The sequence below is a fragment of the Neoarius graeffei genome, chromosome 10 (assembly GCF_027579695.1).
Source record: "Neoarius graeffei isolate fNeoGra1 chromosome 10, fNeoGra1.pri, whole genome shotgun sequence".
Classification (NCBI taxonomy): Eukaryota; Metazoa; Chordata; class Actinopteri; order Siluriformes; family Ariidae; genus Neoarius; species Neoarius graeffei.
The window spans coordinates 37,119,632-37,140,103 of NC_083578.1; the positions used below are offsets into that span (position 1 = coordinate 37,119,632).

Genomic DNA, 20,472 nt, shown 5'->3' on the forward strand with positions numbered 1-20,472 from the left:
GCGTTTAAAATATTTTTCCTTCTTCAGGTGAATTGATTCGTATGCCCAAGATAGGGAAAACCATACACAAATATGTGCATCAGTTCCCCAAACTGGATCTGGCAGTGCATCTGCAACCCATCACCCGCTCCACGCTTAAAGTGGAGCTCACGATCACACCAGACTTCCAATGGGATGAAAAGGTCAGTTGGTCTGCCTGGGTTATGATTTATACTCTCCATGATGACACTATCTTGATTATTAATATCTCCTGTCTTGATTATTTTGATCTCAAATGGTAGTTTGTGAGGTGTGGCTTCTTTAAAAAAAATGTTTGTTTTTAGTCAGATGTTAAATACATTTAATAAACTTATACCCTACTCAGCTATAACATCTTAAAACCACTGACAGGTGAAGTAAATAACATCTTGTTACAATGGCACCTGTCAAGGTATGGGATGTAGTAGGCAGCAAGTGGTGAACAGTCGGATCTCGAAGATGTGATGAAAGCAGGAAAAATGGGTAGGCGTAAGGATCTGCGTGACTGACGAGGGCCAAATTGAGATGGGTCCATGGTCAGTGCCAGAGCCAAACCCATCTCCAAAACAGCAAGTTTTGTGGATGGTTCACTGGTTCATACCTTTCAAAAGTGGTCCAAGGAAGGGCAAATGGTGAAGTGGCAACAGGGTCATGAGTGCCAAGGCACATTGATGTGTGTGGGGAGTGAAGGATAACCCATCTGATCCATTCCCACAGAAAAGTAACTGTAGGGCAAACTGCTGAAAAAGTTAATGCTGGTTATGATATATGTCAGAACACAGTCCATCGCAGCTTACTGCATAGCCACAGACCAGTCAGTGTCCATGCTGACCCCTGTCCATCACCGAAAGCGCATACAGTGGGCATGTGAGCACCAGAACTGGACTGTGGCGCAATGAAGCAAGGTGGCCTTGTCTGAATCACGTTTACCATGTGACAACTGGGTGTGTGCACATCACATACCTGGGTGTTTCTTCAAATCCGGGCAATTTTGGCCTTGTTAACTTTTTTAAGAAATTAATACTCTCAAAACACTTAACATTCTTCCTAGTTTCATTAATTTGCCTTGTAACAAAGTATGATAATGGGCACGTTTGCCTGACCTGAGGAATATTATTTTTCTCAAGCGTCAGTCATTTTCATCACATCTCAGTATGTCCATTATTTGAGGGGAGGATGGATGGGGCCATGTATCGTGAGATTTTGGGCAACAACCTCCTTCCCTCAGTAAGAGGTTGGGTTGTGAAGATGGGTTATAGCTGGGCCTTCCAGCATGACAATGACCCGAAACACACAGCCAGGGCAACTAAGGAGTGGCTCCGTCAGAAGCATTTCAAGGTCCTGGAGTGGCCTAGCCAGTCTCCATATCTGAACCCAATAGAAAATCTTTGGAGGGAGCTGAAACTCCGTGTTGCCCAGCGACAGCCCCGAAACCTGAAAGATCTGGAGATGATCTGTATGGAGGAGTGGGCCAAAATCCCCTGCTGCAGTGTGTGCAAACCTGGTCAAGGACTACAGGAAACGTCTGACTTCTGTTTATTTATTGCTGCTGGGGTTGGACTGTCTACAATGGTAATTACGGTAGGCTAGCCTGGTCGTCACCAGTTTTTCATGAATGAGTCCAGAGCATGCTAACGAGTGGTATAACACAGTTTCAGCGCCTCTTTCATTTTACAGGTAGAGGTCAGGTTTGTCCATAAGTCAGGGTTGCAGCTCATGAATACACTCTCTTTTTCAGATGTATAGTGAAGAAATCAACATCGTCACCTTTGTAGGCCTTTCGCTTTGCCCCTTCAGTACTGAAGAGTGACTTAGCCTTGCACCCAAATGGTGTCACACATCGCCCTTCCAACAGGCAACATGGAAGCCTACTGGTGGCATTAGAGTAGCGATACAAAAACGCTCAACTTTTCTCATAAATGGTCAAACATGCCTGAAACTTTTCTTATAGGCTTTCAATATTATAAGCTACCAACCCATGCATGTATTTACTTTACATTTTCTATTCCTTTAAATTATTTACACACCAGTGTAACACTCAAACTTCACCAAAACACATAGTCGCAAACAATTTTGTTTCAACAGACTCAGAAGTCTATTAAATTGTACCAAACAGCAGACTTCTCACCATGCTGGTCATTTTTGGCTGGTTCAGGATGGTCCATGCTGGTTCCTCATTGAGACAGTTCACCGATTCCAAGGAAATCCAGTTGTGTGATGAGTAGTATTAGTAAAATTTTACTTCCCTGGTTCTGTTGGTGCCAATCTTTTTAAAAACAAGGGTCTTTTGCTCATCACTCTTCACTTAGGTACCCACAGATATTCATAGCATCCAGTTGACCATTTTGATAATTGATTACGAAATGAAAATCAGTTTGTTTGCTGCATCAATCAATTCCAATCGTTCCCTTTGAAACTGCTACATTGATCTTAATTGTCAGATTGTTGTGCCCCTAATTATCTTTTGTCTAACACTTTCTCAGATACATGGGTCATCGGAGGCATTTTGGATCTTGGTGGAAGACGTCGACAGTGAAGTGATCCTACACCATGAATATTTCCTGCTCAAGGCAAAGTATGCTCAGGATGAGCACCTGGTCACCTTTTTTGTGCCTGTATTTGAGCCACTGCCTCCACAGTATTTCATTCGAGTCACCTCAGACCGTTGGCTATGTAAGTTAGAAAAGTCTTTAATCCTGAATGTGTAAATGTAAAGACACTTTGACGGTTAACACTTCTTCCTCTCTCATCAAGCATGTGAGACCCAGCTGCCCGTGTCATTCCGCCATCTGATCTTGCCAGAGAAGTATCCACCTCCAACAGAGCTGCTGGACCTACAGCCTCTTCCTGTATCTGCCCTCAGAAATGCTGCCTTTGAGTGTCTCTACCAAAACATGTTTCCTTTCTTCAACCCTATTCAAACCCAAGGTACTCCAACTGTGCCTATGCACACATCTACACATACAATATGATTCATCAAGCTCTTCTTGTGCTCAGATACATGCACACTCCATGTGTATGTAGAAACCCCTAGTGTGATTTGTGGTTAAAGTGGCCATGAAGGACTTCTGTCCCACTTGTCAATCATAATTGAGAGAGATGGGTTTCAGTGCTCACAAGATGCAGATAGATGACGGGAGAAATTGAAAGTAAAATAATCTAAAAGCCAGCTCTAATAATGTATTAGGGTGATGCCTTACTTGAAGATTTGGCGCACACAGTGTCTGTGGGTGCACACGCCATGCACAGTGTTTTTAAAGAGTGCACATTGATAGATTTTGTTTGTCCAGTGCAATTTTAGCTGATCTCTGTTCGAGGGATTTTAACCAAATGAAAAAAAAGATATTGAAGACTGGTTTCTTTCCAAACCAATTATGGGTCTAATAATGATGCGTCTTGAATGCATTCATATTGCTTATGCTACTGTACGTTACATTTACAAATACAGCTGTGGAAAAGACAAAAATAGAGAGTTTTTATAATCGCAGGTAATTGAGGCAATAGAACATGGAGCCCAAAAATGTTGAGGTTTTTTTTTTTTGGGGGGGGGGGGTTGGTTATTTGTTTGTTTAAAAAAAACAGTTCTTAGACTGCTCATGGTAGTTCCAGATGATAAACTTTTTTTTTTTTAATTCCATGCAGCTTTACCTTGTTGTAAAATACAGCTTTTATCAAGTGATGTGTATTCAACATTTGAACACAATCCCCACACTACTCTGAAAATGTAGCTCCCTGTTTATTTTGAATCAACAGACACTATGGGCATTTAAAAACGCCCCAGTCATGCTGCTTTTCATGAGATGGTACATTACCATACTAGGTCATAAGTTCAGCAGTAAACAGGAACTACAAGGTATCATTAGTAATGACCAAAATGAATTAATAAAGCGGGGGGGGGGGGATATTTTTTTCGCGGTCAAAATCCTGCGCTCTGAGCGGGTCCGTATCCTACGGTACGGACCCTGGTTATGGACCTCTGGCGACTCGCTCGTTCACAACAAACAATGTAGCATTTTTTTTGTCAACTTTTTTTTTTTTAAATAAGATTGAGTTATAAGATTATCAAAAATCTTATAAATTTTTGCCAGCATTTTCAGGAAAATAGCATTAATTTTATAGCATGGATAGTGATAACGACAGTGTTCACAGCGAAAGCGAGTTTTACTACCCTGAGGAAGACAAAATAAAAGAAAACATTTCAGGAGAAAGCTAAAAACCTCTAACTTGCTAACGCCAAGCAAAAACATGGCTGAATGACTCCTATTTGTATAAATAGGGGACTACATAGGCGGCAAAATGTAGTTGGTTTTTTGGGGGTTTTTTTTCCTGCCATGGAAGTGCACTTGTATACCAAGGAGGAAGCAATTTGCATTAAAGCCGTGAATGAGGATTCAGAATGGCGGCTCGGCTCGGTTTTCCCTTTTGGGCGCCCTCGTTTTCTGTTAGAATTTGGTAAAGAAAAAAATAAATAATATTTACTAGCTTAAGGTCGGTCCGTATGGTGAAATACCGTGACCTCGGCCTTGAATACTGACCTCGGCCCAGAGGGCCTCAGTCAGTACTTTCAAGACCTCAGTCACAGCATTTCACGATGCGGACCTCCCAGCTGGTAAATAACACACACTTAGTTTTGTGCTTGATGATAAAATATCAATAAATTACGGCGTCCGGATCCTGGAAAAAGGCAGCCTTGCTCCAGGGCTAATCTCACATGATGTCACACGTGGAGCCCCTGTTATCTGGGTCATTTCGGTTCATCTGACTCTGTGCTTGTTTACTTGCTGAAATTGGGTATTGTTGTTGGACTCTTACAAAAATAACGATGGAAAAGTGCTGCGTTGTTTGAATGTTCAAATCCATATACAACAGGGCATTCAGTTCAGGAATTTCCTCGAAATAACACTAATCTAGAGCGACAGTGGGTGAGGTTTGTGCACACGAAGCGGGCAGATTTCGTGTTGCTTACTGATTGATAAATCTGATTCATCAAGTGTTCATCACCAGAACGACCACATGGGAATTATTGGAGCAAAAAAGAAACTCATTTATTTAATAAATGACAGTTGATCTGATATTTGGACAGTTTGTCTCCCCTATTATTGCCCACTTCATATTTTCTTTCAGTAATTACACTGAATAAGTGTACGTTTTAAAGATTATATTTCTGCATTTATTGAGGTACATGTAAATGTTTTCCCTATACAGTGGTGCTTGAAAGTTTGTGAACCCTTTAGAATTTTCTATATTTCTGCATAAATATGACCTAAAGCAGCATGAGATTTTCACACAAGTCCTAAAAGTAGATAAAGAGAACCCAGTTAAACAAATGAGACAAAAATATTATACTTGGTCATTTATTTATTGAGGAAAATGATCCAATATTACATATGTGAGTGGCAAAAGTATGTGAACCTCTAGGATTAGCAGGTAATTTGAAGGTGAAATCAGTCAGGTGTTTTCAATCAATGGCATGACAATCAGGTGTGAGTGGGCACCCTGTTTTATTTAAAGAACAGGGATCTATCAAAGTCTGATCTTCACAACACACTTTAGTGGAAGTGTATCATGGCACAAACAAAGGAGGTTTCTGAGGACCTCAGAAAAAGCATTGTTGGTGCTCATCAGGCTGGAAAAGGTTACAAAACCATCTCTGAAGAGTTTGGACTCCACCAATTCAGTCAGACAGATTGTGTACAAATGGAGGAAATTCAAGACCATTGTTACCCTCCCCAGGAGTGGTCGACCAACAAAGATCACTCCAAGAGCAAGGCATATAATCGTTGGCAAGGTCACAAAGGACCCCAGGGTAACTTCTAGGCAACTGAAGGCCTCTCTCACACTGGCTAATGTTCATGAGTCCACCATCAGGAGAACACTGAACAACAATGGTGTGCATGGCAGGGTTGCAAGGAGAAAGCCACTGCTCTCCAAAAAGAACATTGCTGCTCATCTGCAGTTTGCTAAAGATCACGTGGACAAGCCAGAATGCTATTGGAAAAATGTTTTGTGGACGGATGAGACCAAAATAAAACTTTTTGGTTTAAATGAGAAGCGTTATGTTTGGAGAAAGGAAAACACTGCATTCCAGCATAAGAACCTTATCCCATCTGTGAAACATGGTGGTGGTAATATCATGGTTTGGGCCTGTTTTGCTGCATCTGGGCCAGGACGGCTTGCCATCATTGATAGAACAATGAATTCTGAATTATACCAGCAAATTCTAAAGGAAAATGTCAGGACATCTGTCCATGAACTGAATCTCAAGAGAAGGTGGGTCATGCAGCAAGACAACGACCCTAAGCACACAAGTCGTTCTACCAAAGAATGGTTAAAGAAGAATAAAGTTAGTGTTTTGGAATGGCTGAGTCAAAGTCCTGACCTTAATCCAATTGAAATGTTGTGGAAGGACCTGAAGTGAGCAGTTCATGTGAGGAAACCCACCAACATCCCAGAGTTGAAGCTGTTCTGTACGGAGGAATGGGCTAACATTCCTCCAAGCCGGTGTGCAGGACTGATCAACAGTTACCGCAAACGTTTCGTTGCAGTTATTGCTGCACAAGGGGGTCACACCAGATACTGAAAGCAAAGGTTCACATACTTTTGCCACTCAGATATGTAATATTGGGTCATTTTCCTCAATAAATAAATGACCAAGTATAATATTTTTGTCTCATTTGTTTAACTGGGTTCTCTTTATCTACTTTTAGGACTTGTGTGAAAATCTCATGATGCTTTAGGTCATATTTATGCAGAAATATAGAAAATTCTAAAGGGTTCACAAACTTTCAAGCACCACTGTATGTTGCAGTAGCCAGCTTCGAATAAAAATCCACAAACCAATCTGTTTCCAATTCTTTGGCTGGTGGTGTGCTATCAGCGGTGAGCGGGACGATTATGAACTGGCAGTTTCTCATTTTGGGGGCTCGAAAAAAATAACCATTTACTCCGGCATATCCGTTAATGATCATCTGCCCCTTCATCCAACATACAAGAATCCCAATCGTTATCAGAATTCTCTCCAAAACAGGATTCTATATCAAGACTAGTCTAACCACTGCTGCGCCCATGAACAAAATTGATACCTGGATTGTTACACATGTGCTGTCACACACCCCTTTGGAATCTTCTGGTTCAGTCTTGGCAGATTCCATGAAAATCGGCTGATCTTATTGATTTTCCATCAATTTATGGCTTTTTGGATCAGCTATTGTTCAAAAACATGATCAATCAACATAATTGTTGCTTTGTACAAGGAAAAAAGTGGGGTTTAGGGACATTACACTTCACCTTAAAGTGAATTTAAAGGAGCATTTGGGCTTCCTGCCAAGTTTCAATACTGGCAGCCATTGAATGGTCAACTGCAATGTATGCTGAATGACTGCAGGAGTGTGGGCATTGTTGTCCTTGCCTGCAAATATAACGTTTAAGTATTATGAGCATTATAACTGTCCTATCATGTTCTTCATTAAACAAGTGTTTCTGTCTTCTATGCTTTGTGGTCGTGAGAACTTTCATGTTTGGATTTTAGCCCATGCTTTTGTGTGTGTGTGTGTATGTATGTATTGATAGGCATATCGGACGCTCGCTGCCAGTGCTGTAAAAATTGTGCATGCAAATACTCATCTAAGTTTCCAAATCTGTCATTGCTCAACTCTTGAATATTTTCTGTCATGAATACTATCATTTAAAAAGCTTATCTCTGCTTTCCAAAGAAATTTCTCATTAAGATCTATTCAGTACTTTGGGAGTAACGGCAGGTTGGACAGCGTGCACGCTGTGCTCCCGTGACGTTGGGAAACTGCCGGTGCTTTTTGAGTCACGGGAAAGTGGGAAAGACTGTGGGCACATCTGCACATTGCTTCAAAGTTTGATGTATTGTGCATTCTGAGAAGCTTTGCTTTTCACCATGGTTGTACAGAGTGCTTATTTGAGTTACTATGTCCTTCCTGGCAGTTTAAACCAGTCAGGGATGGGTTTCCCAAAAGCCTCTTAAGGCTAAGAGCATCTTAAATAGGAGCGAGTGTTCATTGTGACACTCGCTCTACCATTTAACAATGATATTTGTGCTATGGTGCTTTTGGGAAACCCATCCTTGGCCATTATCACCAATAAGGCATTTTTCCCCCACAAATCAGTTTTGTTTTTCACACCATTCTGTGTAAACTCAAGACTGGTGTGTTTGATTCCAATGAGATCAGCAGTTTCTGCAATACTCAAACCAGTTCATCTGGTACCAGCAACAATGCCATAGTTAAGTCACTGAAATCACATTTTGATATTTGATGTATGTGAACATTAACTGACAACCTGTATCTGCATGATTGAATGATGGTATAACTGCATAAATGAGCTGGTGTATAGGTGTTTCTATTAAAGCCGACAGTGAGAGTACATGTAGATCTTTTCTTCTCCCCCCAGTGTTTAATGCTGTATACAACAGTGATGATAACGTGTTTGTTGGAGCCCCCACTGGAAGTGGGAAGACAATCTGTGCAGAGTTCGCCATTCTCAGGATGCTGTTGCACAACTCAGAAGGCCGTTGTGTCTACATCACACCCATGGAGTCTCTGGCTGAACAGGTATGCAAACTTCATAAATGTACAGTTATTTCCAAGTGTTACTATACCCTGATCCAAGCTATAATCTAGAAGACATTAAAGTATTAGTATTTAAAATATAGTCAAGGATTGGCGCAGTCAAGCAATGTGTAGTTTAGTGATTGACCATTTGATCAGACCAGTGGATGAAGCATCAGGCATCTTAAGGTAATCAGCCTGCAGTGTGGCTAATTAAGAAAAATGGTCAAGCTCCTCTTTTTGTTGATCTAAGGAATGGCATACTGCTTTCAAATTGCAATGAAATTCCTTAGATAAGCATTCTTTATTGTTCCCAGAAAACAAATGGTAGGGCTAAATATACTTTTTTCTTCTGTTTCCTAGGAGATAAAAACTAGCAGTGTTTGCAATTTTCATAGCTAATGTTGAAAAAAAGATATTTAATCCATGGAAAAGCTATGTGTAACTGAAATGTAACTGAATTTACTCATTTATTGTGGTTATTTATTACTGGTTTTACTTGAATTGTTCCAGGTTCATGTCAATTGGCTCATTTCCCATTTTATTGCTGACAAAGACTGCTTTTTTGGTCTATTGCTGAGTGGTGTTTTAAACTGGTTTTCTCAGATGTATTTGCAGAGCTTTTATGCAAAAATGCACAATAATTGGTAAGTTTGGTTATATAATCTGTGAAACACTGCTGCATATTGTCGGGATGATTTTCCGTTTTAGAAAATTGCCAGTTCCGTTTTGTGATTTTTGCCAATTCTCTTTTTTCTTTTTTTTTTTTTTCCATTTTCTGTAATGAGAGGAAAAATGTTTCCATGTACCAATGAAAACTTAGTTGTTTTTTTTATTCAATTTCTACATAATTTGATCCTGATAGTCTATAATTTGGGGAGTGAGTGAAAGAAGTTGAAGAAATATATTTTTCATGAAGGGACAGATTGACTGAAGGATGAAACAGACATGAAATCTGACGAATTTATTGCACTCATCTTGGATTGGTGAGTCTGAGTATGGCGTTATACACAATGTTTTGATCTTTAGAGAGAAACAACACAAAAGCAGTAACAGAGAAGAGAGATATTAGTCTTTTATTTCATGGGTCTATTCGTGAATGTCAACCACAGATTACATGCCTGTGACTCAGAACTCTCCGAGGTCAATGCAGAGTCATGATGTTTTCTGCGCATTGCCATCTTGGTGTGACCCAGTTCCATAATTATGCTAATTAGTTCAAGCTCCTCGCGTTCAGCTGTTTCTCTGGGGCCATACTGTTTGGCTTCAAGAGGTAGGATATTTGATCCCGAAGTGGAGGAAAGTGACCCTCACCACATCAAAATGATCACATCTTGTCCGCATGATGATCTTGCGGGACATCGGGAAATGCCATGCACAATAAAGTAAAAAATAAAATAAAATTCAGATTTTTGCCGTCAGTACCTTTTTATTAAAAAATAAATAAATAAATAAAAGGAACATGAAGCACATCTCATGAAGTCCATGGAAATCAAATTTTGGTGCTTAAAAAATTGAGAGTCCTTGATTTTAACCAAGTTATGTCTGTATGAACCAGGATATATAATGCATTGCTATAACATTTGATTGTTCAAAACCCCTCTTTTTTTGCTCCACTCCAGAAGCCTATCTGAAACCGTCCTTCCTAAAGATATTCTATTTGCTAAACTCAGGGTTTGTACAAACATCCTGGGGAAAAACATGGAATTTCTAAATCATGTTTTCCAGACCTGGAAAAGTTAAGGAAAATATCAGTTTCACAAGTATTGTAAGTTTTGGAAGTGTCATGGGATTTTTGAAAGTTATTTAGATTTTTAATCAACTTTCTCAGTATAATTTGTTTCTTGCTTGCGCACTAAACGCTTTTGTATGCAGTAACTTGTCTTTTCTCAGCGTATACCTGTCCTCTCACAATTTCCACTTTGCTTTTGTCCGGGTTGATGCCTCATAAGAAAATGCTGGGTAAATGTACATTTAATAATTAATAGAAGTATGAGTCTTGGCTAGTCAGAGATGCAGACCCTGGATGTTCAACATGCAAGTGATGCAGAAAACTGAAAACAGAAAATTGACCTATCCAACTACGTCACTGCAGTTAAGCCAGCCGACCTTCTTGAAACCATGGTTAATCTAGCTATATATAAAATGTAGGGGTGTGGCTTTTAGACACTTGGTGGTAAAAGCTGCATTTCCATGAGCTCAACACAAATATAGCAACTTTCTATAAAATTGTTTTAAATAAATAAGTAGCAAAACAAATAGACAACAGTTGACAGTATGAGGATGTAGGCTAAGTTTTATGTAATCCTTTACATTTTAAAAATGGCAAAATTGATCAAAACGTAAAATAAAGCAATGTGGTGATTTTGCAAATCATTGACACCCTGTATTTAATTGAAAATAGGACAAGGACAACATATCAAATGTTGAAACTGAAATCTTTATTGTGGGGTGTTTTCTGGGTGGGGTATTTTATTTATTTTTGCTTATTTCAACTAGACAGTGCCAAACTGTGTGCTGCACATACTACGACTTGCATGGCTGTGTAGTAAAATTCCGGGTGCTAAATTGGCCTGCCTGCAGTCCGGACCTGTCTCCCATTGAACACATTTGTTGCAAATATGACAAAGGAGACCCTGAATTGTTGAGCAAATAAAGTTGTGTCTCAGGCAAGAATGGGACAACGTTTCGCTTTCAAAACTATTGGTCTCCTCAGTTCCCAAACATTTACAGTGTCATGTTAAACGTTGATGATGCAGCACTGTGCTAATCATGCCCTGTCCCAACTTTTTTGAAACATGTTGCTGGCATAAAATTCAAAATGAGTGTGCAGTTTTCAAAAAGCTGTTAAAAAAACAACAACAAATAAATATATATAAATAAATAAATAAAAATTCATTTGATATGTTGTCTTTGTACTACTTTCATTTGAAAAAAGGTTTTCCATTGTTTGCAAATCTCTCTTTTATTTTTATTCAATGTCCAAATGTTTTTGGAATGGGATTGTGGTGGTGTAAAATGCGTTTAAGTATTGATGGTTCATTTCATAGGGTAAATCAGACACACACACTAATATTTTTGCTCAAGTTTATTGCTGACAAGATATACATTTCAAATATTAAACCCACTGAACTTATCAGTTTGGTGACCTGTGCCCACAATAGAAATGAATTAATTAAAACTTTTAAAGTAAATGCTCTTCAGAGTCACAAGATCTGTCAATATAATTGTGCCAAGCAGTACTTTTTAATCCATTAAAATAAGCTAAACTTTATTCATCCCTTGGTGGGGAAATTTTCACGTTACAGCAGCTCACAAATAGAAAAATATCTCGATATTAGAAATTTCATTTTGCGTTTGAGAACAGTATAAATACTGTGCATCTCTCAGTCTAGTTTAGTACACATTTGCAATCATGGGGAAGACTGCTGACTTGACAGTTGTCCAAAAGACGATCATCAACACCCCTCCACAGAAGGTCAAGTTTACTGTTTTGAATTAATTTATAAAAAAAATGACCTTTTTCACAATATTCCAGTATTTTGAGATGCACTAGTATTTTCAGGGATTCACAGTAACCTGAGGAATGAGGTGCCACTTATGTTTTAATTAAGATGTAGACACTAGAAATGCACACTTTTTCTTATTAACTTCTGAACATTTATTTTCCCTTTCTACTGCTGGTGTGTAGGTATTTGTGGATTGGCACCAGAAGTTTCAAGGTCTTCTGAATAAGAAGGTAGTCATTCTCACTGGAGAGACCAGCACTGACCTTAAGCTACTGGGAAAAGGTGATATCATCATCAGCACCCCAGATAAGTGGGATATTTTGTCCCGCCGATGGAAGCAGAGGAAGAATGTCCAGAATGTCAGCCTCTTCATTGTGGACGAGACTCATCTCATTGGTGGAGAGAATGGGGTAAGGCTGATTACATTAACAAGCCATGTGTGTGTGCGTGCATGTTTCCTAGTTTTGATATCTCTGCATCATTCCTGCTATTTAATGGTGAATGAGTGCTATTTTTAATTAAAGTGATATTTTTAGGAACATCCAAATTGTATTTTAGTTTGAATATAAACATTGTAATTTTAATTCTCTCCACGACTGCTTTAGCCTGTCCTAGAAGTAATCTGCTCAAGAATGAGGTACATCTCCTCTCAGATCGAGCGTCCCATCCGCATTGTGGCACTAAGCTCATCTCTGTCCAACGCGAAAGATGTGGCCCACTGGTTGGGTTGTAGCACCACAGCAACGTTCAACTTCCACCCAAATGTTAGGCCTGTGCCACTGGAGCTTCACATTCAGGTACAGGCCTCAGGATCAAATAAGAATGTTCAAGTGGTGAACATTCACGAGTGAGCAAAGTGAATGAGTGAAAATATTTTCAACACGAGGTGTGTGTGTGTATATAATATGACATAAATGAGTACACCCCCTTTGAAAAGTAACCTTTTAAACAATCTCAGTGAACACAATTTCCAAAATGTTGACAAGACAAAATTTAATGTAACATCTGTTTAAGTTATAACGTGAAAGTAAGGTTAATAATATAACTTGGATTACACATTTTTCAGTTTTACTCAAATTAGGGTGGTGCAAAAATGAGTACACCCCACAACAAAAACTACTACATCTAGTACTTTGTATGGCCTCCATGATTTTTAATGACGGCACCAAGTCTTCTAGGCATGGAATGAACAAGTTGGTGACATTTTGCAACATAAGTCTTTTTTCCATTCTTGAGCAATGACCTCTTTTAGTGACTGGATGCTGGATGGAGAGTGATGCTCAACTCGTCTCTTCAGAATTCCCCATAGGTGTTCGATTGGGTTCAGATCAGGAGACATACTTGGCCACTGAATCACTTTCACCCTGTTCTTCAGAAATCCAACAGTGGTCTTAGATGTGTGTTTAGGATCATTGTCATGTTGGAAAAGTACACGACGACCAAGGGCACGGAGTGATGGTAGCATCTTCTCTTTCAGTATAGAGCAATGCATCTGTGAATTCATGATGCCATCAATGAAATGCAGCTCCCGACACCAGCAGCACTCATGCAGCCCCACATAAGGACACTGCCACCACCATGTTTCACTGTAGGCACCATGCATTTTTCTTTGTATTCCTCACCTTTGCGACGCCATACAGTTTTGAAGCCATCAGTTCCAAAAACATTTATCTTGGTCTCATCACTCCAGAGTATAGAGTCCCAGTAGTCTTCATCTTTGTCAGCATGGGCCCTGGCAAACTCTAGGCGGGCTTTTTTGTGCCTGGGCTTTAGGAGAGGCTTCTTTCGTGGACGGCGTCCATGCATGCCATTCCTCTGCAGTGTATGCCGTATTGTGTCACGGGAAATAGTCACCCCAGTTTGGCTTTCTACTTCTTTAGATAACTGCAGTGAACTTGCATGCCGATTTTCTTCAACCCTTCTCATCAGAAGACGCTCCTGTCGAGGTGTTAACTTCCATGGACGACCTGGACGTCTCTGTGAGATGGTTGCAGTTCCATCTTAAATTTTTGTACCACTTTTGCTACAGTATTCTGACTGATAAGTAAAGCTTTGCTGCTGATCTTGTAGCCTTCACCTTTGTGGTATAAAGACATTTTCTTTCTCAGGTCTTGTCATTTCTCTTCCATGTTGTGCCATTGCTGACGGCATGAAATGGGGAGGGGTTTTCTTTAAGTCACACCCTTTTAAACTGTCTGCTGGACACCTGTGTAATGACTCACCTGTGATTTGTATTCTTGTTAAATTAGACATTTGTAGTCTACAGTTTAGCTTTGCTCCAGAGACTTTCAGTGGGGGTGTACTCATTTTTGCACCACCCTAATTTGAGTAAAACTGAAAAATGTGTAATCCAAGTTATATTATTAACCTTACTTTCACGTTATAAGTTAAACAGATGTTATATTAAATTTTTGTCTTGTCAACATTTTGGAAATTGTGTTCATTGAGATTGTTTAAAATGTTACTTTTCAAAGGGGGTGTACTCATTTACGCTGAGTGTGCGTGTGTATAAAAAAATATATATATAAAATGTGTATGTTTTACTCTATTCGGTGTGTCTTGAAATTAACTCTTGTACTATTTTACTCAGCTCAGAGCTGCAACCAACTCTGTTACACAATTACTCTAATTTTGGTCTAACTCCAAATTTTACTCTCTCAACTCTGAGTAGAGCAAAATTAACTATTTTTGAGGAACATACTTTTAACTCTGGGGAAAAATTGCTCAGTCATTTTTCCTGTGGATGCACTACAGTGCACACATCAACCAATATGCTTATAAGAAATAGAAAAATATTTACACTTGAGTTGATCTTTGGCTAGATTGAGTCAAAGTTCAAAATGACACTACTCATCAGTGTTGCAGTTCTCAAGAGCCAATGAACTGCTGAAAATGAATCGCTGTTCTGAATCATCTGAAGCACCGTCTTGCAAATCCCTGTGGCATCTTGCAACAAGTTTTACCTCCATACAGATTGCCTAAGCTGTGGCTGACATCCTGTTTACGATGGGTGTTCACACTGCGAAAGAGAAACCAGTTGAAACGGAAAGAGTGAAAGTAATTATTCACATGGTAATGGCACGATAGTATTTTATGAATGCATAAGTGGGCGCTCAGCGCTCCAACTCCAGTTTGACTGAGTAAGGTGACAAGTTTGAAGATTTCTGTTTTTTCATCTTGTTGTGTAGCAATTTAAAAATAAATAAATTGCACCTTCAAAGTCGTAGGCATGTTGTGTCAAAGTGCTCACCCCCCAAAAAATCCATTTTAATTCCAGCTTGTAATGTGACAGGACAAACACCAAGGGGGATGAATACTTTTGCAAGACACTGTTATTCTTCTTAACGGTGTTTATCAACATAGCTATTATATTATATTGTTCTCCTAGTAAAACTATTCTTCCTTGTGTCCTATTTCTCTGCACTTACTGGACTTTTTCCCCTCTTTCAGGGTTTCAATGTGAGTCACACACAAACCCGGCTACTGTCTATGGCTAAACCGGTCTACCACACCATCATGAAGCATTCTCCATCCAAACCATCTTTGGTGTTTGTGCCTTCTCGGAGACAGACTCGCCTCACTGCCATTGACATACTAACTTTCTGTGCTGCGGATGTGGTTCCACAAAGGTGCAGTGGCCTAGCCATCGTTTTGCTCATACCTGCCTTCACTTTGATATCTTGTTTGATGCTATGGCTGGTTTTTATTGATGGACCTGGAACATCTCCATTTCTCAGCTTTGATTGATTTTCAGTACTGCTCTGTAGGTTCCTACACTGCTCTGCGAAAGACTTGGCTCCATTCTTGGAGAAGCTGTCTGATGGCGCACTGAAAGAGACGCTTTCTAATGGTGTGGGTTATCTGCACGAAGGGCTGTCAATGACCGAACGTAGGACAGTTGAACAGCTTTTTAACTCTGGTATGAAAAGACTTTTCAACATCATTAAATGAAAATTGCATTCAGAATCCATAATTCAAGAGCAACACTAATTTTATGACTGTGCATCAAAGACATATATTTTAATAATTTTCAAACAGACGACTTTAAACAAAAGTAATGTTCCATGACCAGCATCTTTTACCCAAAAAAAGTTGGGGGTTAGCGTAAGGTCTGGTTTATACTTAATGTATGATTTTGTGTAAGTTCAGGAGCTGTGGCAGCCTGAGTTGCCTTGTTAACAGTACTTGCCTGCATACTTTGCTTACATCTGGGGGATAAGAAGTGATAGAAAAATGTGTGCTCGCAGTCATGATTAATTATTAACTGAAACATGTTAAATGCTCTGATTGCAATATTGCAAGACTCGATTTTTCAGTTTTGTTCAGGAAAACATGAAAGGTAAGCACTGTGTTCTGCACATCTCTCTATCTAGCCATCTCTCCATCTTGCTCGCACTGCAGAGGAAGACTTTTGTGAACTGGCAGTTTCTCGTCTTGGGGGCTCGAAAAGAGAACCATTTACTCCGGAATATCCTTGATCATCTGCCCCTTCATCTGACACATAAGAATGCCAATCACTATCAGAATTCTCTCCAAAGCGTGATTCCAGATTGAGACCGTTCTAACCACTGCTGCGCACATGAAAAAAATTGATACCTGAATTGTTACACGTGTGACGTCACGCACCCCTTCGGGATCTTCCGGTTCAGTCTCGGCAGATTCCATGAAAATCGGCTGATCTTATTGATTTTTCATTAATTTATGGCATTTTGGATCAGCTATGGTTCGAAAACACATGGTCAATCAACATAATGATTTGTTGCTTTGTTCAAGGGGAAAAAAGTGTGGTTTTAGAGGCATTACCTACACTTTAAAAAGGCCAATTTGAGTACTCATTCTTTTAAATGATAACGATCCACTGAGCCCCACCCCTACTCTTCTGCCCAGCGAGTCCGGTAGCACCTGTCCTCAATCTTGGAATTTTTCCCAATATTCATTTGCAAAGGCAATATTCAAACCATGAGTTGAAATACTGAGATGAGGAGGTGACCATTCTAATGAGCTCCCTTTGTGGCATAGAAATGAGAGGAAAAATTTGAATGGCTTGTTGAAGCACATTTTCTGAAATGGGCAGCCCAAAAGAAATGGACTGGGTTGTCTTATTTCAGAGTTTGTGGGTTGGTCGATACTCCAGATATCCAAACATATGTGCACAAACATTGAAAAAGTAACTTTTATAATATGTCCCTTTTAAGGTTCTGCATCAAATGCACACTTACCTAACACTTCGGGGGAGAGCAGGGATACTTGGGACAGTTTTTCTGTAGGGGAGAGCAGGGATACTTGGGACAGTTTGTATACCCATAAATTAATTTCAACCAATCAGGTTTTAGATCTACAAAAGTTCAAAACGTGTCCCATGTTTCCCCACTCTCCCCTACTAACACTGGGTAGGGTTTCCCTTTGTTCTCAAAACATCATGGCATGGATTCCACAAGATGTTGAGAACATCCCTTTGAGATTCTGGTCCACAGTGACATGATTGCATCACACAGTTCCTGTGGATTTTTCAGGTGCACTTTCATGTTGCAATGGTTTTCTATAGGAATCCAATCCGGTGACTGGGAAGGCAAGTGAAGAACTTTGAACTCCTTGTCATATTCATGAGTCCAGGTTGAGATGAATTTTGCATTGTGACATGGTGCATTATCATACTGGAAGTAACCATTAGAAGATGGGTAAATTGTGGCCATGAAGGGATGCACATATTCAGCAACAATACTCAAATATGCTGTGGCATTCAAGTGATTGGTATTAAAATGCCCAAAGTGCCAAAGAAAACATTGCTCACACATTTACTTAACTTTCACCTGCCTGGACTGTTGACACAAGGCAGGTTGGGTCCATGAATTCATGCTGTAGGCATCAAATTCTGACCCTAAAGTGTGTGCCTCAGCAGAAATCAAGATTCATCAAACCAGGCCATATCTTGACGTGTCCAGTTTTGGTGAGCTTCTGCAGCCTCAGCTTTGTGATTTTGACAGACAGAAGTGGAACCTGACATGGTCGTCTGCTTTTGTAGCCCATCTACCTCAAGGTTAAACGTGTTGTTTTTCCTGAGATGCTTTTCTTCTCAGCACAGTTGTACACAGTGGTTGAGTTACTGGAGCCTTTGTCAGCTTGAAACAGTCTGGCCAGTCTCCATTGACCTTTTTCATCAGTCAGGTGTTTCCATCTGCAGAACTGCTGCTCACTGCAGAGGTTTTTGCTATGTTCTGAGGAGAAATCCCAGGAGATCAGTAGGTATAGAAATATTCAACAATCATTCCATGGTCAAAATCACGGAGATCACGTTTTCCCCCCATTCAGATGGTTGATTACTCAAAGCTGCTGGCCCTTAAATGCATGACTTTATGTACTGCACTGCTGCCACACGATTTGGTTAATCAGGTAACTTCATGAATGAGTAGGTGTATAGGTTTTCCTAATAGTGTTTGGTGAGTGACACCATTTATTTGTGAGGTGAATCATTGGTGTATCACTGCTCTACTTGATAGTTGTCTATCGTGCAGTTAAAAATCATGTCTCCATCTGCATGCATCTCACACCAAATCCCGCAGCTCCTAACAAGCTAGCTGGCAGTAGCTTTGCGCCAATTAATGGTGTTAATACTAACTCCATTTCCAGAAAAGTTGGGATATTTTCCAAAATGCAATAAAAACAAAAATCTGTGATTTTAATTCACATGAACATTTATTTAACTGACAAAAGTACAAAGAAAAGATTTTCAATAGTTTTACTGACCAACTTTAATTGTATTTTGTAAATATGAATGAAGTTAGAATTTGATGTCTGAATCGCACAAAAAATTTGGGACGGGGCAAAACAAGACTGAAAGGTTTATAGGATATTCAACACCATTTTGGAAGATTCCACAACAAGCAAGTTTAATTGGTAACATGATTGGGTATAGAGGGAGCATGTACCAAAGGCTTAGTCTTTGCAAGCAAGGATGGGTCATGGCTCACTCCTTTGTACTAAAATTTGAGAGAATTGTTAGTCAGTTCAAAATGAACACTTCTCAACACAAGATTTTAAGTCTTTCAAAATCTATAGTACATAATATTGTGAAAAGATTCAGGAAAGTTGGAGACCTCTCTGTATGTGAAGGGCAGGTTTGGAAACCACTGTTGAAAGCGCATGACCTTTTGAGCCCTTAGGCGACACTGCCTGAGAAACAGTCTTGCTAATGTGGCAAATATAGCCATGTGGGCTCGGGAGTACTTTGGAAAACCGTTGTCACTTAAGAGTCTGCTGCTGCATCCAGAAACGCAACCTGAAACTTTTTGGTCTGTCTGAAATGAATTTGGGTCCAGAGAAGTCAGTGGTGTCCACGTTTCCACTTGTTTTTGGGAAAATCAGACATCGAGTTCTCCGTGCCGAAGGTGAACACAACCATCCAGTTTGTTCTCAGAGAAAGGTGCAAAAGCCAGCATCTGTGATGGTATGGGGGGTGCATCAGTGCTCACAACAAGGGTGAGTTGCATGTGTGAGAAGGTGCCATTGTTATTCTGGGACATGTATTGGGATTTTAGAGAGACATATTGATCAAGGCAACTTCTCTTCCTGGGAAAGTCCATGATTATTTCAGGAGGACAATGCCAGGTCTCATTCTGCATGGGCTAGAACAGCATGGCTTCATAGACTGTGTGTGTACACTTGACCGGCCTGCTGCCAGTCAGAATCTGTCTCCTATTGAGAGTGTATGGTGCATCATGAAGAGGAAACTCAGACAGCGGCGACCATGGATTGTTAAGCAGTCTAAGTCTTGTATCAAGCAAGAATGGACAAAAATCTCAATTGCAAAACCACAACAATTGGTATCCTCAGTTCCCATACAATTAGTGTTGTTAAAAGGAAAGGTGATATAGTACAATGGTAATGTCTCTGTCCCAACTTTTGTGTGCGTGTTTTAGATATCAAATTCTAACTTCATTTATAAAATACAATTTAGTCAGTAAAACTATTGGAAAATCTTTTACTTGTACTTTTGTCAGTTAAATAAAGGTTCATGTGAGTTAACAAATCAGATTTGTATTTATTTATTTTGCATTTTGGAAAATATCCTAACTTTTCTGGAAACGGGGTTAGTAGTTTAATTCCCTTTTTTAGTCGTGTGGTGTTCATGTTGCTGTTTTATGGATCACACATCTTTTTCAGCAGTGAAGCTGCTTTTTTTTTTTTAATTAAATTAAGTAGAATGGTAGTCTAAGCTACATTTTCGTGAGCATTTCTGAAGTTCTAGTCCAGCAAATCTTTCTGCTGGGGTCTAAATAAAACTAAAGGCCAAAGTGTTAATTTAATTTTGTATCAGCACATACTTGTGCTTGTTGATTGCGCATGTCGAAGACCAAGGTGACACGTAGTCA

At 39.7% G+C, this 20,472-nt stretch overlaps 1 protein-coding gene across 1 annotated transcript in view; it reads left to right on the forward strand.

Moving 5' to 3' along the window:
- The window catches only part of snrnp200 (small nuclear ribonucleoprotein 200 (U5)), a 153,248-nt gene that overhangs the window by 93,298 nt on the left and 39,478 nt on the right, over window positions 1-20,472 (forward strand). Inside the window, exons 27-34 of the mRNA XM_060931753.1 lie at window positions 28-182; window positions 2,502-2,691; window positions 2,773-2,946; window positions 8,437-8,597; window positions 12,286-12,513; window positions 12,709-12,900; window positions 15,554-15,732; window positions 15,871-16,022. Of these exons, the coding sequence (XP_060787736.1) occupies window positions 28-182; window positions 2,502-2,691; window positions 2,773-2,946; window positions 8,437-8,597; window positions 12,286-12,513; window positions 12,709-12,900; window positions 15,554-15,732; window positions 15,871-16,022 (1,431 nt within the window). The remainder of the gene's footprint in view (window positions 1-27; window positions 183-2,501; window positions 2,692-2,772; window positions 2,947-8,436; window positions 8,598-12,285; window positions 12,514-12,708; window positions 12,901-15,553; window positions 15,733-15,870; window positions 16,023-20,472) is intronic.